Source organism: Taudactylus pleione, unplaced genomic scaffold (assembly GCF_031769625.1).
Source record: "Taudactylus pleione unplaced genomic scaffold, aTauple2 ptg000199l, whole genome shotgun sequence".
In the NCBI taxonomy this organism is placed as follows: domain Eukaryota; kingdom Metazoa; phylum Chordata; class Amphibia; order Anura; family Myobatrachidae; genus Taudactylus; species Taudactylus pleione.
Window position 1 is genome coordinate 10,022,500 of NW_028284601.1, and position 16,242 is coordinate 10,038,741.

General features: G+C 42.2%; 1 protein-coding gene across 1 annotated transcript in view; it reads left to right on the plus strand.

The window, feature by feature from the left end:
* The window catches only part of LOC148518777 (cytochrome P450 2B1-like), a 44,909-nt gene extending 43,094 nt beyond the window's left edge, over positions 1-1,815 (plus strand). Inside the window, exon 9 of the mRNA XM_088477109.1 lies at positions 364-1,815. Within this exon, the coding sequence (XP_088333235.1) occupies positions 364-554 (191 nt within the window). The 3' untranslated portion in view covers positions 555-1,815. The remainder of the gene's footprint in view (positions 1-363) is intronic.
* The last annotated feature ends 14,427 nt before the right edge of the window (positions 1,816-16,242 follow it).

The window sequence follows — 16,242 nt, forward strand, 5'->3', positions numbered from 1 at the left end:
TTGCAACTCAATGTCCTTGCTCTACCTATGTTTTCCCACCTACCTCTTCATGTGTATTGGACGAGAGTGTAAGATACAGTACACAAGAATCTAGATATGGTTACATTTTGGTGAGCATGTACAGTATGGAAGTGTAAAGGACTAAAGGATGACCTTAGTGAGTAATCAGTAGCTTCTGTAAGTCACCATTGGATAAAATGCTTACCAGTGATGTTATTTCTTAAAGTAATTATTCTTATTTAAAAAAACTCCAGCACTTTTCAGTTTACATAAGTCTGTACACAGAGTTTCTAGGCCTCTCGTTCTATTGTATGTTGTAGACGTCCATTTTCTCTTCTATGTTCTTACCATTTATTCCTCCAGGAAAGAGATCCTGTCCAGGGGAAGGACTGGCACGTGTGGAGCTTTTCCTGTACCTCACCTCCATCCTACAGAAGTTTGATATTCGCTCTGATATACCTCCCAATGACATTGACCTCTCCCCGGAATACAGCGGTTTTGGAAAAATGGCTCCTTCCTTCAAAATTAGGTTTATCCCTTATGAGATTTTGTAGTCGGTCCTATGTCATCCTCAGTGATACTAAATAGAGTTCTAGTTCAAAGCAATTGTGCAAAAAATATTACATTCAACTTCCTAAGTGATATTTCTGAAAAAATGTTTTCTTGATTTGTCACAGACTATTACTAACATCTGCCAATTTCTGCAGGACTTCTATTCTACATACCTAGATAGTTCATGTTTTGACAACTTTACATATTATTGTCTAATATAGGCATGACACATAACACATTCAGGCTGTCATTTTATTGTTAAAACAACAATTTTGATCATATTTGACACACAGTATAATTGATGCTGGAAAATATTCTGATACATTTAATCTTGTAATTAGCATGGAAGATAAGCACTAGAAATTTATTGGACCTGTTATAGCGACCCAGCAAATATCTGTCTCATATCTGACCCTCCTCACCTCGTCTATCTCTATCTCATCTCTGTCCTTTTCCCCTCTCATCTTTCTCTCGTCTCTTGCCTCCACCCTTCTCTCTCATCCCTATATCCCCCATCTGTATCACTCTCACCTCTATGCTCCCCCACCCACCTCTCTCCCACCCACCTCTTTCTCATCTCTGCTCCCATCTGTCTTATCAGTGATACTGCCCACCATCTCTTTCTGTCCTCTCTGCCCCCTATCTCATCTCTGTTCCCATCTTGTTTCACTCTAAAGTACTGACTAGAAACTACGGGGTAAATTTACAAAGATGGGAGTTCTATTAAGAAGTGATTTTGCCCATAGCAACCAATCAGTTTCCAAGAAGGTGCTGGAAAAATGAGAAGTAGAATCTGATTGGTTGCTATGGGCAACATCACTTCTTAAATAGAATTCCCATCTTAGTAAATTTACACCTACATGTCATAACACTGGCATAGTCAGCTTATCTATATAGTTACCTCATCTGTTTCAAAATCTGCTCTCAAAGACCCTCACAAGAACAGTGCATACTTATCTTAACTTTTCTAGTTTCCTATAAATAAGTACATTACATGAAATGTGGGTCCTAATCTACAAAGAAAGTGCACCACCAAAAGAATTTGTATACTGAAAGTACATTGTATTTGAATTTATTGAGACATTATAATTTGCTTAGAATCTCTCATAAGGGTGTTAAATAGTGGAATATCTTTCTTCATACATCTCTGTGAATTATATTAGATAACTCTAAATTTGAAGGGTTTTTTCCATTATAAAATAAACTTCTAATCCTGTGTATAGGAAAAATTCCTGGACTGCACACCCTGAATATATATAATGGGATGTGCTACCTGATGAGACTAATTGCAGGCACAGAAACAGACAAATCTTAGGTGCACAACTCCAAATTACTCATAATGTATAAATACATTAACATTTTGCAATCAATAAAGGTTTTTAGCATAATCATATCCAGGTAACCTCTTTAGGGTAGGTCATTAACATACTAGGGTTCAAATACAGAGTGCAAGACACCCTTGAATCAGCGCAGGCTAGCCACCCCAGGTGGGTAGGCCCATAACCTTGGCACTGATTATGCTAAAAACCTCAATTGATTGCAAAACTTTTTTTGCATTGATATATTATCAGTAATTTGGAGTTGTGCAGCTGAGATTTGTCTATTTATGTGCCTGCAATCAGTCTCATCAGGTAGCACCTCCCATTATATATATATATATATATATATATATATATATATATATTCTGGTTGTGCAGTCCAGGAATCTTTCCTATACACTCCATTTAATGTGCTTCATTGCACATCTGAAGAAAAGGAGATGCCTTCAGTCTGGACTAGCACCCCTCTCTTATTGGTTAAAAGCATGGAGTGGTATAGTATATGCACACTAGTAATAGGCACAATTTTAGGTAAGTCCTGCAAGTTTATATACTGTAGTGCAACTTTGGGTTGATTTTTGGAGCGTGGGTCCCCTGAATTACTTTGGTTGGTCTGCTCCGGGTCATTGCATTATAACACATTCTTTTCTGCACAATTTTAATACTTTGTTTCATTATATTTGTATTATCACCTTTCCATGCAGCCATAGCTGCCCTTACTTTTTTTACTTCACTTTTCTCACTATGGCAATGCCCTGGGGTTGCTAGGCTGCACTGATTCAGGGGTGTCCTGCACTCTGGATTTGAACCCTAGTATGTTAGTGACCTACCCTAAAGAGGTTACCTGGATATGGTGGGTAGGCCCATATCCTTGGCCCTGATTATGCTAAAAACCTCTATTGATTGCTAATTTTTATTGCGCACCTGAGATTTGTCTGTTTCTGAAACTTCTAATCCTGAAAGAGGAAAGTACTTCTAGTGTGATGTGAACCTACAGGCAGAAATGGTTATAAATGTAACCAAAAAAGATTACTCAGTAAATTCAAAAGCCATAATGTGTACTTGCTGCTTACTGAATGTGGTAAATCTAACATGTCACTAAATCTATCTATGTGAAAAAAAACATTACAGATAAATAAAACTTGTAGTTTTTATAGTGTGTTGATACTGTGTCTTATGCTGCAAAATGTAGAAGAAGGCACCCCGGAAGATAAAGGTTGCACAAGGTAATGGCTTTACAACTAATTCTAAGTGTATAAGTCATTAATCATGGAGACGTTCCCGAGTGTGTTTCAAATATAAGTAGCATATCAAAAGCTTGGGTGGAGGCACTGATTACAATAAAACACAGATTTTGAGCCAGTCTTTGTTCACATAACACCAATGGCCTTGTACCAAGCTACATTTTGGAGGCACTGCTAGGATACAAAATGAGTCTCAGGGTATCTCGTCCACGAAATATGGCATAATTACAACAGAAGGGTGTTTTAAAGTTTTGTGAAATGAAAAGAGTTTCTCCATTAAACTGCTTAGCACTAGCAGGGAATTTAAAATATACTCAGAGTGCAGAGATTAATATTTGGGCAACTCTATGGAGTCAAAGATCTTTAAGTGGTATACATTTTGGAAGTGGAGCTAGGGATCATCTGTATAGCTCTGGTAGTTACTGAAGAAACCTTGGATAGGGATTTGCCTTCCATAATCCATGCCACTGATGTTGAGGGACAAAGGTGGAACATTATCTGGGTGGTGGGTGAGCAGGGGATAGATATGGGAGCCTTAGGTGAGCCTGCTCACAGTTACCATACGTCACCCACACATCACTGTCAGAGAAATGTCTGACATGGCAAAGGAAGTTGGCCTAACATGGCAAAGGAACAGCGGCTAGTGGAGGGACAGTGAGGGTAGTGATAAATGCTACCCAGAGAGATGACACTACAGAAAATTTCTGAAACTACCTTGCTGCCTTAGATCTAGAGATGGGGTAATGGAAAATTATTATCTCATTGACAGACTATGCAATACTTGCCAAGAAGCAGAGGAGAATGTGACAACTACAGTTATCTCATTGACAAGTTAATCCATCAGATATTGGACATACAGTACAAGGGATGTTGACTGAGGAAGTTAATGAGAGAAAGATGCAGCAAATAATAGAAGGGGCTTTAACCACTGATCCAATACCCCAGTATTTGAGATATAAACAGTGAGTAGGTGACCTCCATCATTCATGCAACTAATGCAGGAGGCTAAGCACAAGGAAGCATTAGTAGAAACTTGAGAAAACAGAATAAAGAAGGTCAAGGAAGTGGCATCTAAAGTCAGCGAGAAAAGAACTCCAAATTGAGAATTTGACCAAAATGGTAGAGGGGTTGCGATGAGAGGTCAAACAACTATCTCTTCATTAGAACAAAGCTGTTAGAGAAAGAAAACCTGCTGAGGCCTCTGCAAGGACTCATTCAGTAAATGATGCCCAAAGAGGATATGTCAGTAATGTAGTGTAGGGTGTAGATGTTTTTAATACATGTAGCATGTTAAGGGATATTTATATTCCCTTTCATTCCTTATACTATTCTTTTCTTTATAAATCGTAATCCCCACTATATAAGTCCTATCATCACATGAAATAACATAAAACAACCACATAGTTCTCTGTATAATAATAGTTTATCAAAGTAGGATTACACAGTACATATATAACCCTGTTACAATTAACTACAAAACAATATATATTCAATTACTCACACAAAATACAGTTTATATACACATATATATATATACATACTGTAATGTAGGGATGAGCGGGTTCAGTTCTCAGAGATACAAACCTGCCCGAACTATGGGGATCCAAAGCAGATCCGAGTCGGCTCGGGTTTTTCCGCCTGACTCGGATCTGAAAACGAGGAAAAACATCATCATCCCACTGTCGGATTCTCGCAGGTTTTGGTTTCTATAAAGGTCCCATGATCACTGCAATTTTTAATTCTGGCTGTGGAGAGTGAAGAGGGAGAAGGAGGGAGCTGTGATCGGTGCTGTTGCTGTTGCACGCTGATGCTGTGCATAGGGGCTGGCTACTGTTGTCCATATAGGGACTGGCTGTTGTCCTGTCCATAAGGGCTGGCTGTTGTCCTGTCCATAAGGGCTGGCTGTTGTCCTGTCCATAAGGGCTGGCTGTTGTCTATAGAGAGACTGGCTGGCTGTTGTCCTGTTCATTGGGGCTGGTTGGCTGTTGTCCTGTCCATAGGGGCTGGATGTTGTCCTGTCCATAGGGGCTGGCAGGCTGTTGTCCTGTGCATAGGGGCTGGCTGTTGTCTATAGAGACTGGCTGGCTGTTGTCCTGTCCATAGGGGCTGGCAGGCTGTTGTCCTGTGCATAGGGGCTGGCTGTTGTCCTGTCCATAGGGGCTGGCTGTAGTGCTGTGTTGTTCAGGGGGTGCTCTGTCCTTCAGGGGTGCTCTTCACCCACCCCCAGTGTGAAAAAATAAAATAACATTTGTGTATTAGCTACACTATCAGTGCAGGGGTGCTGTGCTGCTGTCTGTTAAGGGGCTGATATTTCTTTCAGGGGTTCACCCCCAGTGTTCAAATTAAAAAATAAATAAATAAACAATTTTTTGTGTGCATGTTAGCCTCACCTGTTATTGTTATAGGTGCACAGGGGTGCTGTGCTGCTGTTTGTCAAGAGCTGCTGGCAAAAAAACCCCAATTTTTTTGTGCGCATGTTCGCCACACCTGTCATCGGCATAGGTGCGCAGGGGTGCTGTGCTGCTGTCTGGCAAGGGGCTGCTTTCTCTTTCAGAGGTTCACTCCAGTGTGCGTAGTGAATATGGAGGACAGTCACATGACCGGAGAGCAGGATCCACATACCAGTCTTGTAGCTGCCGGCAGCAGTCATGATGACGATGCAAGGCCATCAACATCATCTATGTAGGCCGATGTACCAGGGCTTAAGTCAGGCCAAAAAGTTAGGCTAAAAAATCAACTTTTACCCTGTTAAAGCAAAAAAAATCTAAAGCTAACTCAGTTTTAGAGAAACAAAAAATTGGCAATATGCCATTCACTACACGAAGTGGAAAGGAAAGGATAAAGCATTGGCCTGTATTTATGATGACTGATGGTTCTAATGATAATTTAAGCCCCTCTGCTTGTAGGAGAGGTAGAAAAAAAAAAATTGTTAAGACAAGTAAGACACCGGAACCAACTGTGTGCTCTGCAAAATAAAAAAACCCAGAGGAGAGTCCAAGTGTGTCCGCTGTTGCCATGTGTGATACTAGTAATATTGTACTTGAAGAGGTTCCTCTTTCCACCATTTGTGTGCCTTCTGATGTAGAAATCGAGGATGCTTCTGTGGAATTGCATGAGGATGAGGAGGATATTTATCTAGTTGGCAATAACAACAAGGATGATGAGGATGTTGACGATGAGGATGTTGATGGAGATGATGTTTGTGTAAAAACTGTAAATAAGGCAACAGTTGTTGCCCATGATGGGAAAAATCCCATTGTTGCCATGCCTGGGCAAAAGACCAAAAAATCCAGTTCTAATGTGTGGAATTATTTCCACCCAAATCCGGACAACTTTTGCCAAGCTATTTATGCCCGTTACCTAGTAACAGTGAGTAGAGGTAAGACCTTAACCATCTTGGAACCTCCTCCCTGTTACGTAACTTGCAGCGCATTCATCAAATTGGAAAGGGTATTGAAACTTTGGGGACAACAAAACAAACAACAATCAGTCCAGTGTCCCCAAGCAGGTCCCTTCTATCTGGATCCAAGTGCCTGCAATATCCACCACCAACACTTGCATCATCATCAACATCCTCATTCGTGATCGGAAGTAGTCCTGCATCCAATATCATAAGGAATGACTCCTCTTCTATCCATTGTTCCTCCGAAGGATACCTGAGTGATACACCTGGTGCTGCTGCTGCTGTTGCTATAAGTGGATCTTCATCCCAGAAGGGGACCAGGAAGAAGACTACTTTTAGTAGTTCAGGAAGTTCAGCCAAACAATTGACTGTCACACAGTCTTTTGCATTGGCGAATAAGTATGACAGTAAACACCCAGCTTCACAGCGGATTACTGATGCCACAACAGCAATGCTGGTATTAGATGTGTGTCCAGTGTCCGCCATTAATGCAATGGGTTTTATTCAGTTAATGGAGGTCGTGTGTCCCCGCTACAATGTGACTTCTAGATTCCACTTCTCTAGAATACCAAATCCCAATCTGTCCAAGGGCATTAAGAAAAATTTATTAATGTCCTCTGAATTGCTGCTGTGCCCACTGTCCACTTAACCACAGATATGTGGACAAGTGGGACAGGGCAAGCTAAAGATTACAATACTGTGACAGCCCACTGGGTAGGTGTATTGCCTACAATAATGCAAACAGACGCAGCAGCTAACAAATGCCAAATCATTCAGAGGCAGGCTACTCTGTTTATCAGCAGTTTCATTAAGAGGCATACTGCTAAGAACCTCTTAGAGAAACTCAGGGAAATCATTGCAAAATGGGTTACCCCACTTGGACTCTCCTCGGGATTTGTGATTTCTGACAATGCCAGCAATAATGTGCAAGCATTACATGTGGGAAAATTCTATCACATCCTATGTTTTGATCACACAATCTGGTGGTGCAAAATTAAAAAAAAAATGACAGGGGCATGCAGGAGATGCTCTCCTGGCTCGAAAGATTTCTGGGCATTTTCGACATTCAGCAACTGCATGCCAAAAATTGCAGCACCAGCAAGAACTGTTGAATTTGCCCTGCTATCAGCTGAAGCAAGAGGTAGTAACTAGGTGGAACTCTACCCTCTATATGCTTCAGCAGATGGAGGAGTAGAAAAAGCCACCCAAGGCTACACTATGGCCTATGACATAGGGAGAAGAGTGGGAATGTATCTTAGTCAATTATAGTGGAAAATAATTTCTGTGTTGTGCAAGGTTCTCAAACCCTTTGAACTTGCCACACGTGAAGTTAGTTCAGACACTGCCAGCTTGAGTAAGGTCATTCCCATAATCAGCAGCTGGATAAACTGAAGGAGGAGCTGAAACGGAGTGATTCCGCTAAGTATGTGGGACCTGTAGATCAAGCCCTTCATTCACTTCGACAGGATGCAAGGGTCGTTAATCTCTTTGCGACCATACTTGATCTTATGTTTAAGTCAGTCCTTGTGTCTTTCTTTACAATGGACATAAATCTGAAAAGATGCTAAGAGCTGGTGGTGAAAAAATTGTCAGCTCAAGCGGAACATGACACAGCAGCATCTCCTCCTTCAGTTTCTACAGCTGCCAGGAAAAAACTAAATTTTCCTAAGAGACCAACTGCTGGTGGTGATGCAGATCAGTCAGCAAAATATAATAACATCTGGTTGGGTCTGAAAGAACTGCCTACAATGAGTAACATGTCTACCGTGACTTTCTCTTATACGGTCACCATTCAGAGAATGGTGGATGACTATTTTAGGGATAGCATTTAAATAGGCATGTCAGACAGTCCATTTCACTACTGGCAGGAAAAGAGACAATTTGGAGTCCCTTACACAAACTGGCTTTGCTGTACTTAAGTTGCACACCATCCAGTGTGTACTCTGAAAGAGTTTTCAGTGCAGCCGGGAACCTTGTCAGTGATCGTCATAGGGGGTTACTTCCTCAAAATGTGGAAAAGATGATGTTTCTAAAAATGATTTACAAATTCCACGAGGAAGACCTTTACCAGCACTTAAGTCCAAAAATGACATTAGCGTCTGACTGTAATGGTGGATTCCAGCGGGGAGGAATTCATATTGTGTGAAGAAGAAGAGGATGCACACACTGAGGGGGATGCCGAAGACGATGACGACATCTAATTTATTGTGAAGCCAGTTTGTATATGGGATCATTGCCACCAATGTCCACTGCAAATTGGCAGCTTGTTTTGTGGGGGGTCCAAACAAACCAATCATTTCAGCCACAAGTGGCAGTCCCTGTCGCTGAAGTGATTGGTTTGTTTAACTGTTATTGTCCTGTTTCATATGTACAACATAAGGGTGGGTTGGAGGGCCCAAGAACAATTCCATCTTGCACCATTTTCATTCCATTATGTGCTGGTTAGGGCATTGCTGCCTGACATTTTAATGTTATGGTTTATGAATGTCCAGAAATTGTAATGGCCACAGACCGCATCTCCTGCATGCACCTTTAATTTTTTTTAAAGAAAATTCTGAACCAATTGCTGCTTGTTTTGACAACCCGACGGCACAAGTAGCACAACAGTGACATTCAACCAAGGGTTCTCAGCCCTTAAGTCTGCTACACAGCCCAAAGGCCGCATCCTGCTTCACTGCCCAAAGGCCAGCTGTCATCACTCCTCACCATCCCTCAAGGCTGTAATGGCCACAACTTGCCAAGAGTTCTAGGCCTCAAGACTGTTGCAGGACTAATCATAGCTCTATATTCCACTACTACTCATCCCAGAGGCTGCATCAACAATTAACTATCAACTATCAATTCTTTAGCCAGGGGCTGCACCAATTATCAATTCAGCCAGTAGCTGCACCAATTATCAATTCTTCAGCCAGGGGCTGCACCAATTAGCAAGTATCAACTCTTCTTACTTCAGCCAGTGGCTGTGCCAACTCTCAGCTATCATCAATCCTCAAGGTGTACCCCAACAATCATCTTTGCACAGTCCTTAACTCTATTTATCAATCAAGCCCAGGGCTCTTCCCCGCACCCCTGGGCTATGAGCACAGGGGAAATAATGGTGAAAATAGTTCAAAACTATTGTATTTTACAGTGGAACTACAGGTGCTAGTAGAGGCCACTTTACCTGTAGCTTTCGGTTACCCGCCATATGTAAAGCAGCCTCTGATTGGCTGGTGGGCCATGGGATTTCCTAAAGTTTTAATGCTTTGGCTGGGGAGACGGGTCTCCTGGCTGTGGCATTACACCCTGGTTGGTTTAGGTCCAGTGCTAGTGTTAAATATAGGGGGACCCCTATGCATTTTTTCCCCCTATATTTAAAACCAGGACTGGCCCTGCAGCCAGGTGCTGGTTCCTAAATGATGAGGGAACCCTACATGTTTTCTTCCCTGTAATTTTAGGAACCAGGACAGGCTGAGCAGCCCGGGGCTGGTTATGCTTTTGGGGGGGATCCTATGTAATTTTTTTTTTAATTAACCCTCTCTAGACTGTTTACAGACATAAACATACATGGATCACACTGATCTGTGTACATTTCTGTAGAACTTGCAGCTCACAGGCAGGTGAATTGATATCACAAATTTGGACAGGAGTTTTATCCAATCTCTTGAGAGTATTGAAGCTCTCATCTTGGTAAATTCCCAAATCCTATCCTCACTAGTGAAAAGTTACTTGAGTTAGGCTAATGGTGAAGTGAAGGAAGTTTGCTAACTCTCCAGAATTTTCCTGTAGCAAAGGAAATTTCTCTCCCGAGTTTGTCATTAGTAAATTTGTGAGTGGAAAAAAAATTGCCAAATTCTCCAAAGATTGCCAACTCGAACAAACTGGAATCTTAGTAAATTTACCCCCAGTTGTCTCCTGTTGGTCATACATCTCTGGGTCCCATATGTATCAACTCTCCACTGGCAATGAATATCCTGAACTGCTGCTTTATTTGACTAGTTGACAGTGAGTTACCTGTGGGATCTTCACATTCACCACATTAAACACTTTTTTTCACTGTTACATGTTATTATAGGACATTTGGTTTATGCTCTTCCTATCCTCTCTTTCTGTTGTGACACTGCTACCTTGTGGATGCTTATAATGTGACAGCCCTCTGCACTATTTTGGAAACAACACTCTTCATATTATACTTTTTAAAGAGCTTTATTTATGAAGCAGTGGATTTTGTAAGCCGCTGCTTACCGACGGGTTGCAGATGAAAATTTAACACTGCATCAGCACTTAGTGTAAAGCCCGATGTGTTTTATACTGACTGCGGGTGAAGTTTTGAGCTTTCACCTGCAACATGGCTGGAAGTAGTGGCTTACAAAAGCCGCTGCTTCATAAATAAATCCCCTTGGCTGTCAGTCCATCTCAGCTTACTACAAGCCCTATAATGTTGTTCCTTCTCTGCTCATACACAATTATAAATATGTGAATCCAGCTTTTTAATTTTTTTCCATACAACCTCTAGCAACCTCTTCTATACCTGCATATGGCAATTAATCATATATAATTATCAATACTTATGTTGTAAAGGGACTACCTCACCACCTGACAACCATCTGACCTGACAACTGCCTGATTTGCTGACCCCAGTATTAATACTGAGGTTCTGGTTGCCGGAATGGCTGTATTACAGATAGAATAGCTTCAAATAGATTGCAGCCACCCATTTTTTTGCACTTATTTTAACGTGGAAAAGTAGGACTTTATGTGGCATCATTCTGGGTTTTTTTGTGTGCGGACACCAGTATCAGTGTCACCTGAAGGGATGTAGTCTGGAAGCTGACGGCTTACAGACTGCTTTATCCCGACTAGGGACGAATGACAGGCATCTAAATCTAGATGCCTGTTATTTGTCCAGCGTCGGGAGACCAGCGCCCGGCATCCCGATCAAGCGAATGCTGGGCGCCACAGCGGACAGCCGTGGGGGGGATGGTTAGGTTTAGGGCTCCTTGGGGGGACTTAGGGTTAGGCACCCCCCCGCGAGGTTAGGGTTAGGCTGCGGGGAGGGAAGGTTAGGGTTAGGCACCCACGGGGGGAGGTTAGGGTTAGGCACCCCCCCATAGGAATTAGGTTTAGGCAGCGGGGAAGGGGGGGTTGCGTTTAGGCACTTAGGGGGGTTAGGGTTAGGCACAGGGGGAGGTTAGGGTTAGGCTCCCCTAAGGAGGGTTAGGGTGGTTAGGTTAGTAAATACTTACCTTTAGGATGATCGGGATTTCCTCCTTTGTCAGGCAGCCGCTGTCGGGAATTGAACCGCCGGTGGTAATACATATCACACCCCACCTGAATGTGTATCCTAATGGACCTAGGATTCACGTTCAGGTGCTGGAAGTCTGCTTCATTTAATTTATCTGTCTTGTACGTGTGCCATGAATCTGTATATATGATCTATCACCGATGTTTTACTTTATCATTTTCACTAGCATTGTGGAACGATGATCTGATACTTCTGCCAAGAATATGTCACCTGCAGGGTCGGGAATACCATTAAGCAGCTGCCTAGCATACAGTACTAGTGTCTGGATGGCACTGCTCAGGTTTACTACCACAGAAAATGAAAGATGTCTCTGCCAGAGACACCCTTCTCTGTATAATGCTGGGGGGCAGCCGCTGATCTTAAAAGCTGCAGCTGCCACTAAGCCTAGCCCGCACTTTGCCCTGCACTTCTGGTGACTTAGATCATGCAGCCAACAATGCTCATTCCCTGCTCTAACCTCTCCTTCCCTCCCAGCCAGCCAACATTCATAGAAAAACTCCACCTCCCAGTGGCAGCTGACAGGGACGCAGAGAGGGGGCAAAGGGGGTACTAATTGCCTGGGCTTGACGGAGGAGTCTGGGTCCACCGCTCACTCCCCCATCCCTGTACCCATCAGCAACAGTGTCACTGTCTCCTCAGCCCAGCACACAAGCAGTAGACCAGGGAGGCTGCTGCCGCTGATCACATTGCAGCAAATACTTTATTCAAGGAGGTGTGGTCACACCACCACACCATTAGGCCACACCAACAAAATTACAAGCACCCGACAAGGCTCACTATGGCCCTGGCAGCTGACAGCAACTCCATGCTGTGTGGCTCCCATCATAGTCTGGAACCTACAAAGAGAGGGAGGGTACTTTGATGCACCCCTCCTCCTTCCTGTACTGAAGATAGCAGGCCCACACTCCATATAGGTACTGATTAACAGATTGGTCCTTCCCATTGGGACAAGTCACTTCATTGCAACAGGGAACTGTTAGCCATAGAATGTAGTAAGCATCCAACAGTCAGGACAAAAGGTCAAACTTCTGACCTTTTTTTTTTTTTACCCAGATTGCATACCTTTTCCTGCATTTTGTGTCTTAATTCAATAAAAGTGTAGAAAGTACTTGGGATTAGTATTTTTACCTGTTCCTCTATACCCTAGACTACTTCACAATCTATTTGAAGCTATTCTATATGCAAAACATCCATTCCGGCAATCAGAACCTCAGTATTAATACTGGGGTCAGCAAATCAGGCAGTTGTCAGGTCAGATGGTTGTCAGGTGGTGAGGTAGTCCCTTTACAACATAAGTATTGATAATTATATATGATTAATTGCCATATGCAGGTGTAGAAGAGGTTGCTAGAGGTTGTATGGAAAAAAATTGGAAAGTTATATTCACATATTTATAATTGTGTATGAGCAGAGAAGGAACAACATTATAGGGCTTGTAGTAAGCTGAGATGGACAGACAGCCAAGGGGATTTATTTATGAAGCAGCGGCTTTTGTAAGCCGCTACTTCCAGCCATGTTGCAGGTGAAAGCTCAAAACTTCACCCGCAGTCAGTATAAAACACATCGGGCTTTACACTAAGTGCTGGTGCCATGTTAAATTTTCATCTGCAACCCGTCGGAAAGCAGCGGCTTACAAAATCCACTGCTTCATAAATAAAGCTCTTTAAAAAGTATAATATGAAGAGTGTTGTTTCCAAAATAGTGCAGAGGGCTGTCACGTTATAAGCATCCACAAGGTAGCAGTGTCACAACAGAAATAGAGGATAGGAAGAGCATAAACCAAATGTCCTATAATAACACGTAACAGTGAAAAAAAGTGTTTAATGTGGTGAATGTGAAGATCCCACAGGTAACTCACTGTCAACTGGTCAAGTAAAGCAGCAGTTCAGGATATTCATTGCCAGTGGAGAATTGATACATATGGGACCCAGAGATGTATGACCAACAGGAGACAACTGGGGGTAAATTTACTAAGATTCCAGTTTGTTTGAGTTGGCAATCTCTGGAGAATATGGCAATTTTTTTCCACTCGCAAATTTACTAATGACAAACTCGGGAGAGAAATTTCCTTTGCTAACTCTCCAGAATTTTCCTGTAGCAAACTTCCTTCACTTCACCATAAGCCAAACTCGAGTAACTTTTCACTAGTGAAGATAGGATTTGGGAATTTACCAAGATGAGAGCTTCGATACTCTCAATAGAACAGACAAAACTCCTGTCCAAATTCGTGAAATCAATTCACCTGCCTGTGAGCTGCAAGTTCTACAGAAATGTACACAGATCAGTGTGATCCATGTATGTTTCTGCCTGTAAACAGTCTAAAAAGGGTTAATTAAAAAACAATTACATAGGGTACCCTCCAAAAGCCTAATCAGCCCCGGGCTGCTCAGCTAGTCCTGGTTCCTAAAATTTACAGGGATGAAAACATGTAGGGTTCCCCCGTCATTTAGGAACCAGCACCTGGCTGCAGGGCCAGTCCTGGTTTTAAATATAGGGGAAATAATGCATAGGGGGTCCCCTTATATTTAACACTAGCACTTAGAGTTTCCCAACCATTAATCTCTGCACTCTGAGAATCTTTTAAATTCCCTGCTAGTGCTAAGCTGTTTAATGGAGAAACTCTTTTCCTTTCACACCACTTTAAAATACCCTTCTCTTGTATTTGTGACATATTTCGTAAATGAGATACTCTAAGACTCAATTTGTATCCTAGCAGTACCTCCAAAATGCAGCTTGGTACAAGGCCATTGGTGTTATGTGAACACAGACTGGCTTTAAATCTGTATTCTATGCTTTTTTTGTAATCAGTGCCTCCACCCAAGCCTTTGATATTGCTACTTACATTTGAAATGGACTAGGGAATGTCTCCATGATTAATGACTTATACACTTAGTATTAGTTGTATAGCCATTACCTTGTGCAACCTTTACCTTCCGGCTTCTTTCTACAGACATTTTGAAGCACAAGACGCAGTATCAACATACTGTAAAAACTATAAGTTTTATTTATCGATAAGGTTTTCCTTTTTTCACATAGATAGATTTAGTGACATGTTACAATTACCATGTTCAGTAAGCAGCAAGTAAAGATTTTGGCTTTTCAATTTACTGAACAACCTGTTTTGGTTACATTTGTAACAATTTCCTTCCTGTAGGTTTTCATCACAGTAGAAGTTCTTTCCTCTTTCAGGTTTACAAGATTATATTAGAATGGAAAAAAAACCCTTCAAATTTAGAGTTATCAAATATAATTCACAGATTTATGAAGAAATGTATTCCACTATTTAACACACTTATGAGAGCTTCTAAACAGATTATAATGCTCAATAAACCAAAATACAATGTGCTTTCAGTATACAAATTCAATAAGTGCTTCAATTGAGAACTACTGTATATTACCCCAGAACATACACACCCACAGTTACCCCCACTACTTTCTGCTCTCTACCTACCCACAGTAGCCTAATAAATAAGGTAAATAGTTTATTTTTTCTACCTACTACCCATGGCCATTCTTTTGGTGGTGCACTTTACTTGTAGATTAGGGCCCAAATATCATGTAATGTACTTATTTATAGTAAAAAAGATAAGTTATGATAAGTATGTACTGTCCTTGTGGGGGTTTTTGATAGCAGATTTTGAAACAGATGAGGTACCTAGATAAACAGACTATGACAGTGTTATGATATCTAGTTTCTAGTTCAGCGGTTTTCAACCGGTGTGCCGCGGCACACTAGTGTGCCGTGGCCGGTTGTGAAGTGTGCCGCGGGGCTGTCAGAGCCACCGGGCACATTTTACTGTACTTAAGCATCCCGGGCCGCTGAGCTCCTCTGGGAGACTCAGGCGTGACAGGGTAGTGACCTGCAAAGATGCGGCGGCGTGACATCACAGGTCACGCACGCTGCGTTGTCCTCTGCCCTCCAGCCCGCTCTGCCAGCCAACGCCCTGCGCCAATCAGCCAGCCCGCGCTCTGTCCAGGCAGGCTCTGCAGCCTGCCTGGAAGCCTGCCCGCACGCGATCCTGCTGCAGTGTGAGTGACAAGGGGGGAAGAAATGTGGGATTTGTGGGGACCAGACATTTTTTTCTTCTTCGTGGGTACCAGCCATAGTTTATTTTTTCGTGGGAACCAGTCATGTCATTTTTTTTTGTGAGAACCAGCCATATGTTATCCAGCCATATATTTGCCTATTTAGTGGGGAACAATGTGTTTTGTTTTGTTTTTTGTTTCTGTGGGGCCAGCCATAGGTTTCTTTTTCTGTGGGGAGCAATTCCGTGGGGCGCAATGTGGTATGGTTGTTTTTTTTGTTGGGAGCAATGTGTTTTTTTTTTCTGTTAGGCCAGCCAATGGGATTGTTTTATTCTTGTGGGGGCCAATGTAGTATGTTTTTTATTCTTGTGGGGGCCAATGTAGTGTGTTTTGTTCCTGTGGGAACTAATGTAG